This window comes from Pectinophora gossypiella, chromosome 4 (assembly GCF_024362695.1).
Source record: "Pectinophora gossypiella chromosome 4, ilPecGoss1.1, whole genome shotgun sequence".
Classification (NCBI taxonomy): domain Eukaryota; kingdom Metazoa; phylum Arthropoda; class Insecta; order Lepidoptera; family Gelechiidae; genus Pectinophora; species Pectinophora gossypiella.
Genome location: NC_065407.1, coordinates 17269618 through 17288745, shown reverse-complemented (window position 1 = coordinate 17288745; position 19128 = coordinate 17269618). Strand labels below are relative to the sequence as shown.

The following is a 19128-nucleotide window of genomic DNA, read 5'->3' as shown; positions in this document are numbered from 1 at the left end:
GGTCGAGTTATGGGAGATTTTTCTTATCCGTGACAGGTCTCCCGTCCGCGCTGCGCCACTGTGGGCTGGTGGAGGGTTGGCATTGGACGATATTGATGTATAATTATGTTACTACCTATGGAACGGCCTCCGTGGTCCAGTGGTTGAGCGTTGAGCTCACGATCCGGAGGTCCTCGGTGCGATTCCCGGTGGGAACACATCACAAAAATTACTTTGTGTTCCTAGTTTGGTTAGGAAATTACAGGCTGATCACCTGATTGTCCGAAAGTAAGACGATCCGTGCTTCGGAAGGCACGTTAAGCCGTTGGTCCCGGTTACTACTTACTGATATAAGGTACGTAGTCGTGATATGAGTCATGTCAGGGGCCTTTGGCGGCTCAATAGTAACCCTGACACCAGGGTTGATGAGGTTGGTAATTCAGCTCACAACCCACACGATAGAAGATGAAGAAGAACCTATAGATAATTACCTATGAAGCATGCAATATTGACACTACCGCTACCACTACTCTGAAGTGAATCTCCATCATCAAATTAAGGTATAGAATGGAGTACCTACCTGAGTAACTATATCACTATTTCAACTACTTCACATTTGAGTTATATTTCTCAAAACACTTACAAGCCGACGCGGCCTAGTGACAAGTTGTTTATAACTGGAACCTAACTGGAACCCACATTTGTATTAGGATAAGCACCCATTAATTCATTAACTTACTGCACCGTAATTTACTCAGCATTATTTTCTTACGGCCAACTGAATACCGACTGACTTAAATCTACAATAACTCAAGTAAAAACAAACAAAATAATCAACATGAATTTTCCAGCAAACAACAGCGACTTAAAAACTAATAAACTTCACATATTAAATCGCATCGTGTGTATAAAACAGACAACGATTTATTTCGCACGCAAATTACAAGATGGCGGACAAAAATGCTGAGCGCATGCGACAAAAGCTTGTCAGCGGCGCGCGCGCTCCGAGACATGTTTACGATATTCTTCTTTTATTTAATTGGACGCGCGATTGCGGTTAATGGGATCTCATTCTTGTCGACGCTTTTAGCCGTCTTTAGGCGTCTTTAGATGGGAATAACTTGTAGGGGATTGTTTTGTTGATGCTGTTTTTAGTTGAGGAATTTGTAGGTGTTTACTGTATATATTTTCATACGTTAAACATGTTTTTGTATTCAATAAGGGCTCAAAGCATCAAATATAGAATTATGATATTACTACTGACCTCAACCGCAAAAAATAGCGTTTTTTGACGTGACTTATTGTTGATTTGCAGTCGAACTCAGCCACAATTTTTACTTAAGTGTGTAATCGTTCCATGAGCCATGTTAGGGGCTAGGGGATTTTGGCGGCTCAATAATAACCCTGCCACCAGAGTTGTTAGGTCGGACATTGACTTCACAACGCACACGAGAGAAAAAGATTGTAGATTTTCCACATATGGCATTAACTACTTGGCCGGACAAATGGGGAACGCTGACGGCTTTCACCTGATACAAAGTTTAATACAGCAGGCCTGAGCACTCATTTGGAAATAGCCATGACCTTATGAGCCTACCGTATTCTTCAATTTCAATTATCAAAAAACCATAAAACAAAAGCTTTAGGTCGCGATTTATGTGTGACATATTCTTAGAAATGTACCTACATGGTTTGAAATATTACAACAATAAAAAATTTCTGAACAAAGAGTGAAGTTTATTGTAAGATTTTCGAATTAAAATTATTATGCTCCAAAAACTAATGACATATATAATTGTAAGCAATGCCAAAAGACACATCTGGATAGAATCGCATGTTGATGATATATTGTGTTGTTTATTTGCTAAATATTTAATTAAGTAGCATTATATTTATATATCAAAATCAAGAAACTGTAACTGGATGATATTGTACCACTTAGAAGAGGCTTATATTTGCTCCAGTCAGACGGAATAAAACAAAATGGACTTTCTAACAGAGATGTAAAGTTTTCATCAACAGAAGGGACAGCATCTGGTAGTTTATGCCCCTTTAATATTGTGCTGTTGCTGATCTAAAACGGATCCACCTGCGGCTTTCTCTCTGATTTCGGTTCAAATTTTTTTTTCGTAGATTTACAACTTTTCTTTTTCGGTTTCTCTTCGTCAACTGGTTTAGAGGTACATTCTGATTGCTTTTCATCTAGATTCTCAGAATGTTCTTTAGAGCTTTGGGGAAGCCCTCTCTTTTTTCCTTTTTTACTCTTTGCTGATTTAGGCATTTTTGTAGAGGAAGATAAAAGGTTTTTCAGATTGATATTCAGTTAATGAGAAGTTTACGGAAGAGGCCAAGATATACAAATGTTGTTTCGCCGCAAAAAATACGACAAGATATAATTCTTAGTTTTCTTTGAAATTTGTTGTTTAAGAAATACTGCAAATTTCATAGCTTTTCTGTGTTTCACAATCTGCACTGGCCTTCCAGGAACATCACACAGTCGTACGGAAATCGGGATTTCCTAAGGTTTGGAGAGAACATTCTCAAGTTTACTCATAAGATTTTTAATTACAAAAAAATACCGTTGTATTTATCACATTATTTGAACAATGTAGATTTTTTTGTTTTACTTCTTTCGTAATCTTATAATTTGTTTGCCAAAATATTTTTCACACTGACAGAATATTTTTCATTTAAACTGCTTTCTCGTCGTCATTGAAATTAGGTATCTATGGTTTTCACTGTAAAGAGATTCGAGTAGTTTGTCTTATTTGAGTATCTATTTCATCATTATTATAGGTGTTTAAATAATTGAATATTTTTATAGTGTATTTATATTAATTTAAAAAATTTATAGTGCCGAATGCTAGACTGGATTTATATTTATTCCACATATAAACCGAATAATGATAACAACCCATTCAATTCTCCCAGAATACGGTCAAAGCTCGTAAAATTATTTAGTTTCCACAGTAGGTGGTTAGGAGTGGATGCAACCCTGGTACAATCGAGCTCAGAACTGCGATACTAAATAAGAAGACACTCCCCTTGGCCTGGCAAAGAGTAAACTGTGCAGTTGTGACTAAATATCTATTGAATTTTGAGTGGTTTTTACCTCGCTTTTTTGGTGAGATTTACCTAAGATGGCATTAACTTTTTTGCGAAATTTTGTACTTTGTTGTGGAATTAAATGTCTCAATATTTCACATTATGACGATTAGATCTATTACTATTGTATTTTTCGTCTCATCATATCACTAATTCAAGAGCCACGCTCTTGTCGATGTAGCGTGCAGTGGTTTCCCTCTTGCCTTCCGCCCTGCAGTACTCTGTCAGACGCGAGTGTTTGGTGGTTTTGGTATTTGGTGTGTGGGTATTTTACTCGATCATCATCAGCCGTACGACGCCCACTGCTGGGCATAGGCCTCCCCCAAGGATCTCCACGACGATCCGGTATTTTACTTACCAATAGCCAAATCTACTAACATTTGAGTATTTTTTTGTTAAGTACTTTTTTATTTTATTTTCTATAAAAAACGGACCTGTCGAACCTTTAGGTTAGGTAAACAGGATAACGGTATAAACTTGTTGAAGGTCAACTGGACATTTTTGAATCGTTTACAAGTTATTTTAATAATTAGTTGAATACAGTTATTATATCTTTATACAGACGCCCAATATTAAGCATGTCCCCGGTGTATCTGAATAAAGGATAAAGATAAATATAGACAATAGAGCGAAAGAAGGATAATAGGATTACGAAAGCAGTATATAAAGCGAAGGTTGGTGGTAGGGCTGGCAGAGGAAGACCTAGAAGGACGTACATTGACCAAATTGGAGATGTCATTAGAAAAGGTTCAGTTCGATCTATTCGGAACCGGCGTGCGTGTATGAAACGATTGTTGAATATGGAGGAAGCAAGAGAAGTGTGTTAGGATCAAGAGCAAATAGAATTCCATAGAGTCTGCTTACCCCGGTAGGAAATACGCACGAGTTTCTATATGTGTGCATCTGAATAATTTACTATGGAGACAGTTGAGTTCGGTTCCTTCTAAATGCATTCTAAATGCAACAATATCGCCAGCATCTCCTCTGCATTTGCTACTCTACATATTGTCGACACATAAAGCTGTCCCACACTATCTTGGCATATTGCGGCGTGCAGTTGCATATGATAAGTGCATAACGCGAGTACCCTCGGAAAAGCATATTTTGGTTGCATTCTCCTCTTGCTTCGAGATTGTACGTTTAAATAGTTGGAATTACTTTCGTAAATAATGGACTATTATAAATTATAACCAAATATAACATAATCAAATACTTTATTGCACACACAGAAAATACAAAATACAGAAAGAAACGAGAAATAAACTATACAATAGGTGGCCTTATAGCTAAGTAAAAAATCCCTTACAGGCAACCTATAAGTAATTGATATCATGTAGTTTCCGGGATTTATGCTCGGTTAATGGCAATAGGCTTTAGGCCTTACGGTTGTCTGGAAGAAATCGCTTTAAGCTATAAGGCCGCCATTTGCCATGTACCTAGTTAAGTCGCATTTCTAACTATTTTCTTTTATTTTGGTACAATAAAGTATATTTAATGGGACTTAAAAGTAGCTGGCGACGAGAAGGTGTATCCTATGCACCTTATCCTACCCCTACAATATGTAAGTAAACAAAGCATTTAGTTAATGCCAATAGGGTAGTTTCCAACTAGTAAAACCAGTTACTTTTTACTAAACGTCAAAACACGAAAGGAGATCATCGGATTTCGGCCCAGAAGTCAAAGTGCCGGCCAAAAAATAATTTTGCTATATTCCGTTAGATCTTATCCGTCTGAGTATTTATTACTATGGCACCAAAGCTGTAGGGTCAATATCTTCGGTTTTATTCGAATTAAAAGAACTGTATTTTTCATACATTTTTGGTGAAAATGTAAAGTGCCGGCCAATTAACAAAAATGGTATATATCCTTAGAACTTATCCGTCTGAGCATTTATTACTATGGCACTAAAGCTGTAGCGTCAATATTTTCGGTTTAATTCGAATTTAAAAAAAAAAACTTGTATTTTTCATACATTTTGGTGAAAATGTGAAGTGCCGGCCAAGAAACAATATTGGTATATCCCGTTAAAACTTATCCATTTGACCATTTATTATTATGGCACCAAACGTCTATGACCATTATTTTGGCTTTTATTGGACTTTACGTTTTAGTTTCTATGTGAAAAGTGCCGGTCAGCAAAAACACATGTCAAAACTATCGAGAAGATACCTGTAAACATTGTTCACTATGACAATAAACGTGTATGACCATTAGTTTGGCTGTTGTTGGATTTTTAAAACCTCGATTTTTGAATTATTTTGTTATAAAATAAAATATGTCAGGCGCGTTATTTAAAGGATCGTCAGAATGTTTATTACTATGACATTAAACGTCTATGACCACTATTTTGAACTCAATTAGATTTCTCCAAAATCTGGAGTTTTCATAGATACCTACACTTTGGCGAAAAAAGTTTTATCTGGCGATAATGCAGGTAAAGGCGTAATATCGTGGTCGTCATGGTACACTTTTTATAAATCAAAAATAGGTTTTCGTTTGTCCACTATCTCACCTGATGGTGATACACGCTTTAGAAGCTTATTTTTTTTTAAGAAATGTGAGGTACTGTGCTATATCGACCAGGACATTGTGATCGGCATACATGCAAAGTATAACTGCCCGACTCTTGTCTTCCCTAACAGCTTCTTCAGACGTCATGCCAAAATACGAGTTTCGTCACTAGATGGCAAGCTTATCTTTGGAGGGTGGTAACCATCTACGATCAAGATGAATCAATACCATAATTCAACCTAAACTTAGGCCGTAACGTTGAGTTGAATGCAAAAACTACAGCCAACGTCGTATCTAAAATCAGATAGTATTAATATAGAAGTTCACCTAACAACACACAAAACAATAACACAAAGTATTTATCTGACTAATAACTAGTCATTGGGAAAGCTCTGCTTGTTGTCATTGTTAAAATGTATATAATAAAAGATTTTTTTAAAAGTCCAATAAACGCCAAAGTCTACATTTGGTAATATAGTAAAAAATACGTTTCAAGTAATTTACCAAAAGATTTGACTTATTTTGTTTCGCTGGCTGACATTTTCCCATTTGAACCAAAACGGAAAGAGAGACGAATAAAAGTCATAATAATGGTCAAAAATGTTTCGCGCCAGATTATTAAATGTTCTAAAGGTCCTTTGTAATCCACCGTACCGCATTTTTTGCCCAAAGCACTTTATTTTTAAACAAAATAAATAAGAAATCAAGATTTTTAAAATAAACTAAAAGCCAAACTAATGATTGTACACGTTTGGTGCTATAGAAAAAAATGTTAATAGGCATCTTCTCGATACTCTCTACATGGTATTTTTGCTGGTCGGCACTTTTCACATTTGAACTAAAACGTAAATCCAATAAAAGTCAAAATAATGGTCATAGATGTTTGGTGTCATATTAAAAAATATTGAGAAGCAACTATTAGACAGATTCGACATATTTTTTTCGATTGCCGGCATTTTAACATATTAACCAAAACGGAAAGTCCAATAAAAGTCAAAATAATGGTCATAGAAGTTTGGCGCCATACTAATAAATGTTCTAACGGTCCTTTGTAATACGCCTGTATCCCTTTTTTTCCCAACGAACATAATATTTTTTTTACAAAATGTATGAAAAATCGTGACTTTTAAAATCCAATTAAAGCCAAACTAATGGTTATACACGTTTGGTGTCATAGTAAAAAATGTTCAGAGCAATCTACTCGAAAGGTTCGACACATTTTTTTTCTCTGGCCGGCACTTTCAAATTTGGGCCGGCCAAAGTATGGAGAGCCGATGATCTCCTTACTATGGAATTTGTATGAAGAGCAACCTGTGACGTCATAGAGAAACGTGACAAATGTCGCACTTTTTAAAAAAAAATTCTTTATATTTATTAAAATTCATAAAAAAATTAAATAGAAGAAAAATAAACGTAATTAAAGCACATAATAACGGGTTCTTACCGCGTTTAAATGGGGATATGAGACTCCCGATATTTCGACACTGTTGCAAGTGCCATGATCACGGGATGACACTCATCATGATCATGGCACTTGCAACAGTGTCGAAATATCGGGAGTCTCATATCCCCATTTAAACGCGGTAAGAACCCGTTATTATGTGCTTTAATTATGATAATAACCGCGTAAACTTAAAACAATGAAAAATAAACGTTTTTTGTCACCTTTAGATCTGTCTTTATTTAGTTATTTATCAGAATTTCATAATTTATCTTTGACCTACGAAACTATACATAAATAGCCTATTTCGCAATCAACTGGAGGAGGTATGGAGCATACTCTACCATGCTGCTTCAGTGTGGATTGGTGGTTAGGGATAGAAGCCCCGGACCAGCGGGTTAATGTGCCTTCCGATGCACGGAACCATCTTATATCTCCAGTAGATTCAGCCAACAATGTCCAAGCCGAACAAATAATAGTCGCACAAAGTGATTTCGAAATTATCTCAATCAGGCATCGAACCCGGACCTCCAGCTCTTCAGTCTGACACTTTAAGCACTAGATGATGGAGGCTTTTGTGTGTACGCGTAGACGATAAGTCATGTCGGAAAAGTACAAAATATAATTTTGCTTTACGAAAATACCTACGTGTACTTTGCCCCAACGTTTCAATTTAAAATGAACGAATGAGATGTTTAATAAAAAACAGTGTAACAAGTGTATGGAGTCTGCAATAATTTACTTACTGCCGGCTTCAACGGCATGTGGTGAATTATGTTTCGCATTTTTGAAATATTATGCTGCGTACAAACATGAATACTTGCGTAAAATGAGCACAATATGGCCACCGAAAGTGCATTTTTTAAACGCGTTTTTGGACTAATTAATTTATTAATTCGTTATTAATTCGGTATTCTATGCTCCTAGTTTATTATTAAATATGTACTTAGTAGTTACGTCGTTACGAGAGGAATGGCGATTACTCCACCAAAAAGAGTGCAGCTCTTAAAGACAGAGAGAGAGAGAGTTACTACGATCCACTCTGAACCGGCGTGCGTGTATGAAGCGATTGATGAATGTGGAGGAAGCAAGAGAAGTGTGTCAGGATCGAAGCAAATGGAATTCTATAGAATGTCTCTGCTTACCCCGGTGGGAAATAGGCGTGAGTTTATGTATGTATGTAGAGAGAGTTACTTGAGCCATATCAGGCGCGTTTAGCGGCTTGTAACTCTTATACCAGGGATGATGAGGTCGGTTATTGATCTTACAACCCACACGAAAACATACATACCTCCGTGGTTCAGTGGTTCGAATCCAGGATATATGACAAAAATCACTTTGTGATCCCTAGTTTGGTTAGGACATTACAGGCTGATCACCTGATTGTCCGAAAGTAAGACGATCCGTGCTTCGGAAGGCACGTTAAGCCGTTGGTCCCGGTTACTACTTGCTGATGTATGTACGTAGTCGTTACATGAGTCATGTCAGGGGCCTTTGGCGGCTCAATAGTAACCCTGACACCAGGATTGATAATCCACCTCAAAACTCACATGATAGAAGACATTCATATCACAAGCTCACGACTACATCCCAATTGGGGTAGTCAGAGGACATCCTCACACACGTCATCCCACTTTTTACATTATGATACCACATGCCTACACGTACAGTACATGATATTGCTCATGTACCCACTTTAGAACCCTGTCGCACTATCGTGTTTGACATTTAATGAGACTTGCGGTTTAATTTGTTAAAAAAGTTAATGTGACATGGTACTAAAGTGTAAACATATTAATGCTCTTGACGGTACTCAATCGCTATAGGTGTGACTATTGAATTCAGTAGGTATTCTTGACATTAATTTTATTTTTATGGTCATAAAATCTTTTTATTCTTCCTACAGTGTTAAATTGAGTGATAGAGTGAGAAACAGTGTGATAAGAGAGAGGTGTGGTGTAAAAGACGATATGGTGACTAAGATTGAGAATGGAATGTTAAGTTGGTTTGGACACGTAGAGCGGATGAAGGATAATAGGATTATGAAAGCAGTATATAAAGCCAAGGTTTGCGGTAAGGCTGACTGAGGAAGACCTAGAAGGACGTACATTGACCAAATTGGAGATGTCCTTAGAAAAGGTTCAGTGTCTATTCTGAACTGGCGTGCGTGTATGAAACTATTAATGAATGTGGAGGAAGCAAGAGAGTTGTATCAGGATCAAAGGAAATGGAATTCCATAGTCTCTGCTTACCCCGGTGGGAAAAAGGCGTGTGTTCATGTATGTTAGATCTTTTAATATCCTTAAAATATATTTTTTCAAAAAACCAATAATAAAATTAGATACGGAACCCATTTACACCGACACAGTCTTGGCCATTATATCCTAACAAAGTTACTACCTTGTATCTACGCGCGCCCTGCCCCCTCATTTCACGGCTATTAGTTAAACTTGTTACAACCCGCGGATCTCTATTAAAATGCAAATGCATACCCTGAAAATGTTTATATTATATTTTTCGTTTATTTCCCACTAGCCGGGGCGTTAGTTTTGTTTTTTTTTTATACGCGACTTTATTTTGTTTTTAGGGTTCTGTTGGAAAACTATAACTAAGGAAGAATGGAAACTGCGAATAATTCTATGTTCGTAGGATTTTTTAAGTTATAATAACAAGTATTTCTAAATTTTCTTGATGCTATTAGTAACTGGATTTGGGATGTAAAGTATAAAGATAAACAAATTATTCTTCGTAAAATAAATTCCTAAAAAAAATTCAATTTACTTCTTAAAAAAGGTAAGAATAGCACAAATTGAGGGTCCCGCGCGTTCTCCGCCGGAAGTGTGGAATACTCAGACCGGAAATGGAAAAGCCCGTCGCCGGATGTGACGTCACAGGTGTAGATTATTATTTCGCTCGGAATAAATATGGCGGACGTATGAATTATAAGTCGGAAGTTGATTCTGTAAGTTGGACATAATTTAAGGGACAATATGGCGCGAGCTCGTAAACTTTTGCGAACAAAGTTTGCATCAAAAACAATACCTATTATAATTTGCACAAGGTGGAGGGGAGTTAATTAATTTTAATGTGAAAGAACAATGTGTTGCCAGTTTAGGCGACAATGATTTAGAATGAGTTCATTTATATATTTACTAACACAATAATGATTATTAAAATATGTATAAACAAACGACCTTGATTATAGCTTATGTTTTTTTATTATTAATCCTTTGTTTAATTTTATTTTTACATACATACTTCATAATCGTCATTGGCCACAACATCTTGACTGATGATGGTAACAGTGGCTGGCTCACGACTATATCTCAATTGGGGTAGTCAGAGATACATCCATCGTGGTGAGTCGTATCGCCGTGTATAATTGGTGGAGCTAACTGTGTCTTGTGAAAACTGCAAATATATTTTTTTTGTGTTTACATTTTTTTTACTAATTCAGTACCTTTTTTTTGCAATATTTAAGTTTTATACGTTTTTAAACTAAACTCCAACTACGAAAGAACAAGAAAGTAGATATATTTCACTTGATTTTTTTCTGATTAGAGATGTTTAGGAGACAGCCGTGGTCGTATGCTGTGATAAGCAAAATCTTAGGACGAATTGTCATTCATACGTAGCCGTCAAACACATAACTCTCCTTTTTTTAAAGAACGTCTAGGGCCCTGTGGCGAGGTTTTTCTTGCAGCTTCTTTTCCCCGGCTATACAGGTTGTGAGAAGCTGCAGTAGTTTTAGGCGGATGAGACGTTCGTTATGTAAAAATTGACGATTCAAAGTGTAACTATGTTACCTACTGAATAAAGATATTTTTGAATTTTGCTTCGCCGCAGTCGTGTAAAATAATTATTTATGCTACTCTCGCTAGACTGTTGGTTGATCTTTAAAACTAGTTTACAAAGATAAGAAAATATTTTTGTTCTAGTGCAGGTTTTGCCTAGAAGTAATAAACGCTATTAAGAAATATTGATATTGGTGTAGAAAAACATCATGAGGAAACCCACATTCCCGAGAAATGCTTTTTCGTAAGTATGTGACCTAACCTGTATTAGGCTGGTTTTCCTTAGAGGGTTGGAAGGTCAGACAGGCAGTCGCTTCTGTAAAAAACCGGACCTGTCAAATTCAGGTTAGGTAAGCGGACCCTGTGAAAAATGTCTGTGATAAAGTCACATAAACTCTTTATGTTTCACTTTCCTTCCACCGACTGTAATTGGAATACCATTGTATTTAAGTCTATAAATTATGTAATACAAACCGGATTAAAAGAAAAGAAAGGAAAACATGAAACAGTAGGACTAGGGCCCTGTGCTGGGAGGTTTTCTGGCCACGTCTTTCCCTCAGCGTTACAGATTCCGATGTGGTAGTAGTTTTACAGCTAGTTACATAATATGTAATTTAAATATGTTTGACGTTCAAAAAGCGCTAACTTTGTAAGCCAATTTTGAAAAATAAATATTTTTGAATTTTTGAATTTTTTTGAATGGGATAATGCTAGGGAGATTATGACTAAGAAAATATTGCTGCATATTTACGACAAAAAGACATGCATGATATCTATAACCAGTTCCTAGAGGTATAAAAATACCATGCGACATTAATATCAAATCGCAAATCAATACTAGTTAACCGACCATTGTGAATAAACCGCAACTTATTTATGTGCCCTTATAATCCGTATACTTACCACATTTATACGGATTACCTCTGCGATCTCTTTGTATCTAGTAACTTAATCTCTTACACGCCTAACATTGAATTCTAAACTTTATGCGATTTAAAAGTACGGTGGATATTTGATGGTAGGGTTGGCCATGCGTGGGCGCATACCGACTTAACGCGTGTATTTTCGTAGTCACCCAAATAGGTTTATTTTGTAACAATGCTACAATGTGGAGGATATTTTCTGCTTAGTATGATAATGTAGTTCAGTATGTGGGTTGATATGGCACGCACATGTTAAGAGGGAACATGAGGGCCTAGTAGTTCTATTGCACTGATAATTAAGAATCAAACGAACTTACCTTGTGAAGTTTGATTCCAATTATACGAAGGTTCCACCGAAGACAACTACAAATTTACATGCAGCAGCTCATGAGATGGTGCCATTCTTATCACACTTTTAAAGCCTAAATGAAACATTCATCTTCTGTCTTGCTCACACACCCGCCCGGGCGCACGCGCCATATCACTGGTTCGTCATTGTTTTAGAGTTTTTTCGGGTATTAGGGAATGGGTGGGTTTGTAGTTGTCTTCGGTGGAACCTTCGTATAATTGGAATCAAACTTCACAAGGTAAGTTCGTTTGATTCTTAATTATTACTTCAGGTACCACCGAAGACAACTACAAATTTACATGCAGATGTTTAGAGTGAACATGATAATAATGTTCTTAGAATATAACATATTTTTTATTTAAGTATATCAAGCTTACAATCACTGCTTTTTAAATCAAGGTACACTTATTACTTCTTAATTCCTTAACAAATTAATACAATAAATGTATTTGATTCTATGATCCACGAAATATTGCATCAGCAAATGAATTATTTGTATTTTTTATCACATGTTTATTGTAATATTTAAGAAAAATATTTGATGTGTTGCTCCATCCTGCAGCCTGTCGAACGGTTTCTAAATTAACTCCTGAACTGTATGCGGCTGAAGTGGAGGCATGGCGAGTACTATGCGCTCCAAATACTGAAATATCTATACCGCTCTTTTTTAACACATTTTTAACCCAGTGGGCCAAGGTTTGTGAACCAACTTTTTTATGTGGCCTACGGATACTAATGAATAAATTATCTTCAGATGTATTATTTCTCAAAACTGTAGTTTTTTCTATATAATTTTGAATAGCCAGAGCGGGACAAACTGAAGGATTTTCATGGACAAAAGGCAAACGGATTAATGGTTGACAGGCTCCAGGTCTGGAGGTTTTTACAAAATCTGGAACCCTAATCATGATTTCATCATTTTGAATTGAAATATTTTGTAGTTTAATAAGACTTAAAGTTTGCATTCTTTGTGCAGATGCAATTGACAATAAAGTGATTGTTTTAAGAGTTAAATCTATCAAAGATAAGTCATGATGTGGAAAAAATTGAGACAGATAATTAAGTACAATATTGGTATCCCACGCTACATCGTATTTGGGTGCACATGGCCTTAATTTATAAACACCCTTAAGAAATCTGCTAATATAACTGTCACTCATAATTTGTTTATCCAATATAATAGCGAGAGTTGATCTTAATGTATTTAATGTACTATACCTAGACCCTTCTTCAAATTTTGATGTTAGAAATTCAATTACTTGTACCACACTGGCATTGTAAATGTTATAATTATGATTATTACAAAATGTCCACCACGATCTCAAACACGAATCATATTGTTTAAGAGTATTCGGAGCGAATGAGGCCATAAAAATATTTAGGGAAGCTGAGGGCATACCGGAGTTGACTAGCGCCGTCCTGATAATTTCGCTGCCACCAGGATAAGGTCTGCATGCAACGGGTGGCACTGTCTGAAAGGTGAATACAGTAAATATTTATCAGGTCCAAAGTATAGTTTCTGTGACACTACCAAACTCGACCAAAGTGGATACCACGGCTGTGATGGCCAATTAGGCACTATTAATATGCCCTCTGCTTTATCGGCTTTGATTTTTTGTAACGCTTTTGTTATAATGCTAAATGGCGGAAAGGCATAAAAGTATATGCTTTTCCAATCAAAAGTAAATGCGTCTACAACCTCAGAAAGCGGATCAAGTTTCCATGAAGCAAATCTATGACATTTAAAATTTTGTGAGCTTGCGAACAAATCAAATTCAGGCAAACCAAACGTCTTAATAATTTTGAGGAAAATATCATTAGACAATTCCCATTCCGTATCAATTTTTAATTTTCTTGATTCCCTATCGGCCACTATATTATCTGCGGATTTAATATAGGATGCGAATATATAAATATTTCTTACTTCACACCACTGCCAAATCTCACGTGCCAGTTGATTCAAGTGTGGGTGTTGTACACCGCCCATTCGGTTAATGTAACATATGGCAGTAGTGTTGTCAATTCTAAGTAAAATATCACAGTCACTTAAATTAGATGCAAATATTCGTAAGCCGTAAAAAGCAGCTCTCAACTCTAATACATTAATATGACATGACATATCAGATAGTGTCCAATTACCATGAGAACTTTTATTTGCGCATGATACTCCCCAACCTGTTTCAGATGCGTCACTGTAAATTTCAATGTGAAACTTGTTAGTACTAATTGGTGAACAAGACGACATAATGTTTCTTTGCCACCAATAAAGGTCATTGTGGATACTGGAAGGTAGTAACATGTTTTTGTTATAATTATCTGTGTTATCTAATGCCAAAAACTTTTCCCGTTCAAATAGCTTCGTATAAAGCCACCCATATCGAACTGCGGGACATGCGGAAGTCAAAAGTCCAATAAATTCAGCAAAATAGCGTATAGTACATTTTTTAACTTTTAAGCACGCATTGATTCGGTCTAGAATACGCTGTCTCTTTTCATTTGGTAATGATATTGTCATATCTATTGTGTTAAACACAAAACCCAAATATTGGCAAGTATTACTAGGTACTAAGTTGCTTTTGGTTGTATTAATTACAAAGCCTAATGATTGTAAGAGATTTTTTGTGGCAATAACATTCGATAGGCATTCTTCATATGATTCGCCAATGCACAAGATATCGTCAAGATATGCAACCGACAGAAAACCAGAACCACGTAAGTACTGAAGAATAGGTTTCAGAAGTTTGGTGAACACAAATGGGGCTGTACAGAGGCCAAAGGGTAAAACATTGAATTCATATAAGCAATTTTCCCATTCAAAACGTAGTTTTTTCCTACTTTCCTTATCGATAGGAATGAGAAAATAAGCATCCTTCAAATCTAAATTTGCCATATAATAATCTTTTTCTATTAATTTTAGTACAGTTCTATAATCCTCCATTTTGAAATGGTCTAACTGAATGAATTTGTTTAAATGTTTTAGGTTAAGGATAAATCTATGTTTATTATTAGGTTTCGGTACTGTAAATATTGGCGAAAGTATTTGTTCTTCACAAGGGTCACATGGGGATATAAAGTTAGATTTTTTAAGTTTATTTATACAGTGAGTCAATATATTGGATTGTAGATTTACGCTATGAGTAGGCCCCTGGAATGGGTCACTTTTAAACGGTATTATATAACCTCTAACCCATGACAAAATCACGGGGTCATCTGTTATATTGGTCCATTCATCGATAAAGTATTGTAATCTTCCTGCTATAGGTACCTGATCATTTACTATCGCCTCCGCGTCGTCGTTCGTGCACGCGAGTTGTAATTCCGCGTCGCCGTAGCGGGGTTGGATGTGTGCTGCGAGTATTGTTGTTCTCGCACTGGTGCCTGCGCCGGCCTCCGAGGTGTGGGATTTCGACGCGTCCCGCCGACAGGTACCCGCGTCGTCCCCCTCGCGTTTAAAGCTCCCCGATGAGTTTGGATTGTCGGAGTTTGTCTAAAGGCCACACGCACAGTGTTTGCTGCTTTCATCTCCAACCCAGACTTGGCAATAGCTTTGTGAGACTTTAATTGATCGACTAAATCTGATCCAAACAGGTATTCATCAATTTTGCTGTTTTTTACCATATCTTTGGTTTCTTTATTTAATGTCTTTGTAATATCGAATCTTCTAGAAACGGATTCTTTGTAATGACAATCACAGATTAAGCGAGCAGCGTCACTAAGAGGTTGTATTAGTTGTTGGAATACTTGGTTTGACGAATCTTTTGATGTAAGTATCATATTTAAGGCTGATCCTATAGCGGCAAGTGCGCTCGACAGCTGATTTTGCTTCGTCTGATTATAGGAATCCTTCTTTATGCTGAAGTCATTCAGTGCAGCTTTAACTTCCAAATTAAGTTTAGGTGCTTTTAGGTTTTTACAATTTTCAGGTGTAAGGTACTTTTTTAAAAGTTCCTGCTTAATTTCTTTGTCTAATCCGTTCATTACTATATGCGACCACCTTGATGCTAAGTCTTTATGAAGAAGTTCGCCATACTCCTTTAGATTGTTAGGATCATCGCCTAATATTTGAAGGATTTCAGGATCCAAAGCAGAGGGTTCGTCCACCGACTGACCTTCGTTAATGAGTTCTTCATTGTTGGATGTATGTGATGCAGTGGCCGCTGGCGGGGTTGGCAGTCCTGATGGGCCAGGTAAAGGTTCCTCATCTTCTAAGGTGATGATGTCGTCTGGATTTGTGAAATTATCTGTGTTTTCGAATTCATCCGTTGTCCATTGTCTTTCTGCAAGAGTACGTAAAGTACTTACTTAAAGCAAACTTACACTCTGCACGATGAACGTGGATATATATCTCTCGACACGATAGACGTGGAGGTAAAAAACATCTCGACACGATAAACGTGGAGGTAAAATCATCTCGACACGATAAACGTGGAGGTAAGAACATCTCAACACGATAAACGTGGAGGTAGAAACATCTCGACACGATAAACGTGGAGGTAAAAACATCTCGACACAATTAAACGTGGAGGTAAAAGATAATAACATATCAAGTCTCAACACGATAAACGTGGAGAAAAAGAACCTTCACAGACTTGGTCCTTTAAGTACCCCATAATATTTAATATATATATGTATATATATATATGTATCTTTTACATAATGAGATATTGTGTGTAAATACGAAACACATAAACCGCATATTTTATTTTAGAAATGAGGGTAAGTTATAAACAAATAATTGTTTAAGAAATATCAATAAATACGAAATGCCTCGAATATTGATTGTTAAATTATTTTAAACTCAAGTAGTGTCGTTCAACTTATCTGTATTACGAATGGTAACATAGTCATACGAATAAATTGTTACCTGGATTATCAACAGTTTCCGACGATGATGATCTTGAAGCATGTTTTTTATATTTTTCCAGTTTCCGTTCCAATTTTTTCACTTTTCTTTGTATTTCGCTTCTAGATCTCGATCTTGAACGTTTTCGTTTACCCATAATCACTTTCTTGAAGAAAACAAATAATAACAGTGTGACTCGAACAACACAAAATCACGTAATGACGAACCAGTGATATGGCGCGTGCGCCCGGGCGGGTGTGTGAGCAAGACAGAAGATGAATGTTTCATTTAGGCTTTAAAAGTGTGATAAGAATGGCACCATCTCATGAGCTGCTGCATGTAAATTTGTAGTTGTCTTCGGTGGTACCTGAAGTAATAATAAACTTTTGCGTTTATTAAACAATTTATCTTTACTACATAGCTAGTGACACCGTAACGAATACTGAGGAGGATGATTCGGACCATGATTCTGAGTTCAAGTCAAGTAGAATATTTCGTCGCCAGATTCATGATTTTTTTGTGTTTTTTAAATTATTTTCAGTTCCATAATTTTGGGACTCTGGGGCTCTCGATCCGAAGGTCCCGGGTTTGGATCGCGGTGGAGATGTCTAATAAAATATCACTTTGTGAAACTATCCCTAATTTAGTTAGACGTGATTATCCAAAAATAAGATCATAAGTTAAGTAAAGTCATCACATAAGCCATGTGAGGGACCTTTAGCGGCTCAATAATAACCCTACAACCAGTTTTGATAAGGTCGGACATTGATCTTACAATCCACACATGATGGAAGGATTCGGTACCTAAACTTAAATTGCCCCATGTCGCAAGCTGTTCGAAGTATAGTACTAAAAATACGGGAATTTAGAATGCATTCATCGTTTAAAACTTGCACCAAATGACAAAATGACATATTCATGGTGCTACTACTCATACAGCCTATACAGGCCACACAGACTGGGTTAAATCGTTTAAAACGCCATTAGACGAGACGTCGTTCCAAATTCGAATTTCAAAAAACCGCCCCTAACATTGTTACGTTGAAAGTCCACTCGAATTACTTTCTAACATGCGTCCGGAGTGTAATCGAATTGCCAGCGAGTGGCTGTCGACTTAATTACTCTATCTCGTACTGGCTCGCCGGATTGCGAGAACTCTTTAGATTTGTCGCCTGATCTGAGCAATTAGTAGTGGTCCCGATTGTGGCTCGCTTGCAGGGAGCTTTATTTTTAAAATTTCATTTCCACTCTTTCGCTTTATATTTTGATACTTTGTCAAAAGGCATACGCCTCCGGTTGATTGAGGGGAGGCCTGTGCCCAGCAGTGGGACGTATATAGGCAGTTTATGATTATTTATGACTTTGTCTAAATAGGGAATCTTTTCTGGACAGTTAAATACAGGATGTTAGTGACATCGTAACGAAACTTTGAGGAATGATTCAGACTATGATTTTGAGTTATTAATTGGAATTATGTCTCAAAAATTCATGACGTAAATTCCACTTGATATCAACTCAGAATCATGGTCCGAATCCTCTCCCTAAATATTCGATATAATCTCACTAACAACTTGTATTTAACTGTTCAGCATAGACCTATATTATTACCCGCTTTATCGTATAAGTGCAAGAAAGACAGACTTACTTAGATATGATTGCTTTTTTTTGACGTGACGTGGATTTGTCGCAGATGGCATTAACTACTTGGCCAGACAAATGGAGGCTCTTACCCGATACAACGTTTAAGATAACAGGCCTGAGGGTCCCCAGTTGGGCGCAAACCTCGACTCCGGGCGTCGCCGGAGAGGAAAAATATTTGAAAGAATTAATCGACTCTAGTGGGTCGATAGCGATAAGCACTGATTGAGGGAAATCGTCAACCACGACAGCGATATCAAAGAGATATGATTGCCGTTTAGATAGACTAAAGTAAAACTTAGAGGGGGTGAGGTAAGATACGAATTGGTGCGAGGCAGGGAGTTATAATTCTTTTATTTATTATAATATGATTATTATTATGTACCTATATTTTACAACAGCTAAGGGTGTAAAATCCCACATTAAATCACATAAAGGTGTCATCATCATCATCAGCCCATTAACGTCCCCACTGCTGGGGCACGGGCCTTCCCTATGGATGGATAGGGAGATCGGGCCTTAAACCATCACGCGGGCCCAGTGCG

General features: G+C 36.8%; 1 protein-coding gene across 1 annotated transcript; it reads right to left on the bottom strand.

Moving 5' to 3' along the window:
* Nucleotides 1-12952: 12952 nt before the first annotated feature.
* Nucleotides 12953-17135, bottom strand: LOC126366474 (uncharacterized). The gene is made up of 5 exons (XM_050009583.1): nucleotides 16967-17135; nucleotides 15844-16379; nucleotides 15368-15589; nucleotides 13502-13574; nucleotides 12953-12975 (listed from the first exon to the last, which is right to left on the bottom strand). Exons 1-5 carry the CDS (start codon nucleotides 17100-17102, stop codon nucleotides 12953-12955), a joined length of 990 nt encoding a protein of 329 aa, XP_049865540.1. The 5' UTR covers nucleotides 17103-17135.
* Nucleotides 17136-19128: the final 1993 nt, after the last annotated feature.

Coding starts and splice junctions, on each gene's coding strand:
- LOC126366474 (XM_050009583.1), bottom strand. CDS start 17,102: ATGGGTAAACGAAAACGTTCAAGATCGAGATCTAGAAGCGAAATACAA. Junction 15,590..15,843: donor CAAAAGATTCGTCAAACCAA/GTATTCCAACAA, acceptor TGTGGCCTTTAG/ACAAACTCCGACAATCCAAA. Junction 12,976..13,501: donor GACGGCGCTAGTCAACTCCG/GTATGCCCTCAG, acceptor AAAAACCTCCAG/ACCTGGAGCCTGTCAACCAT.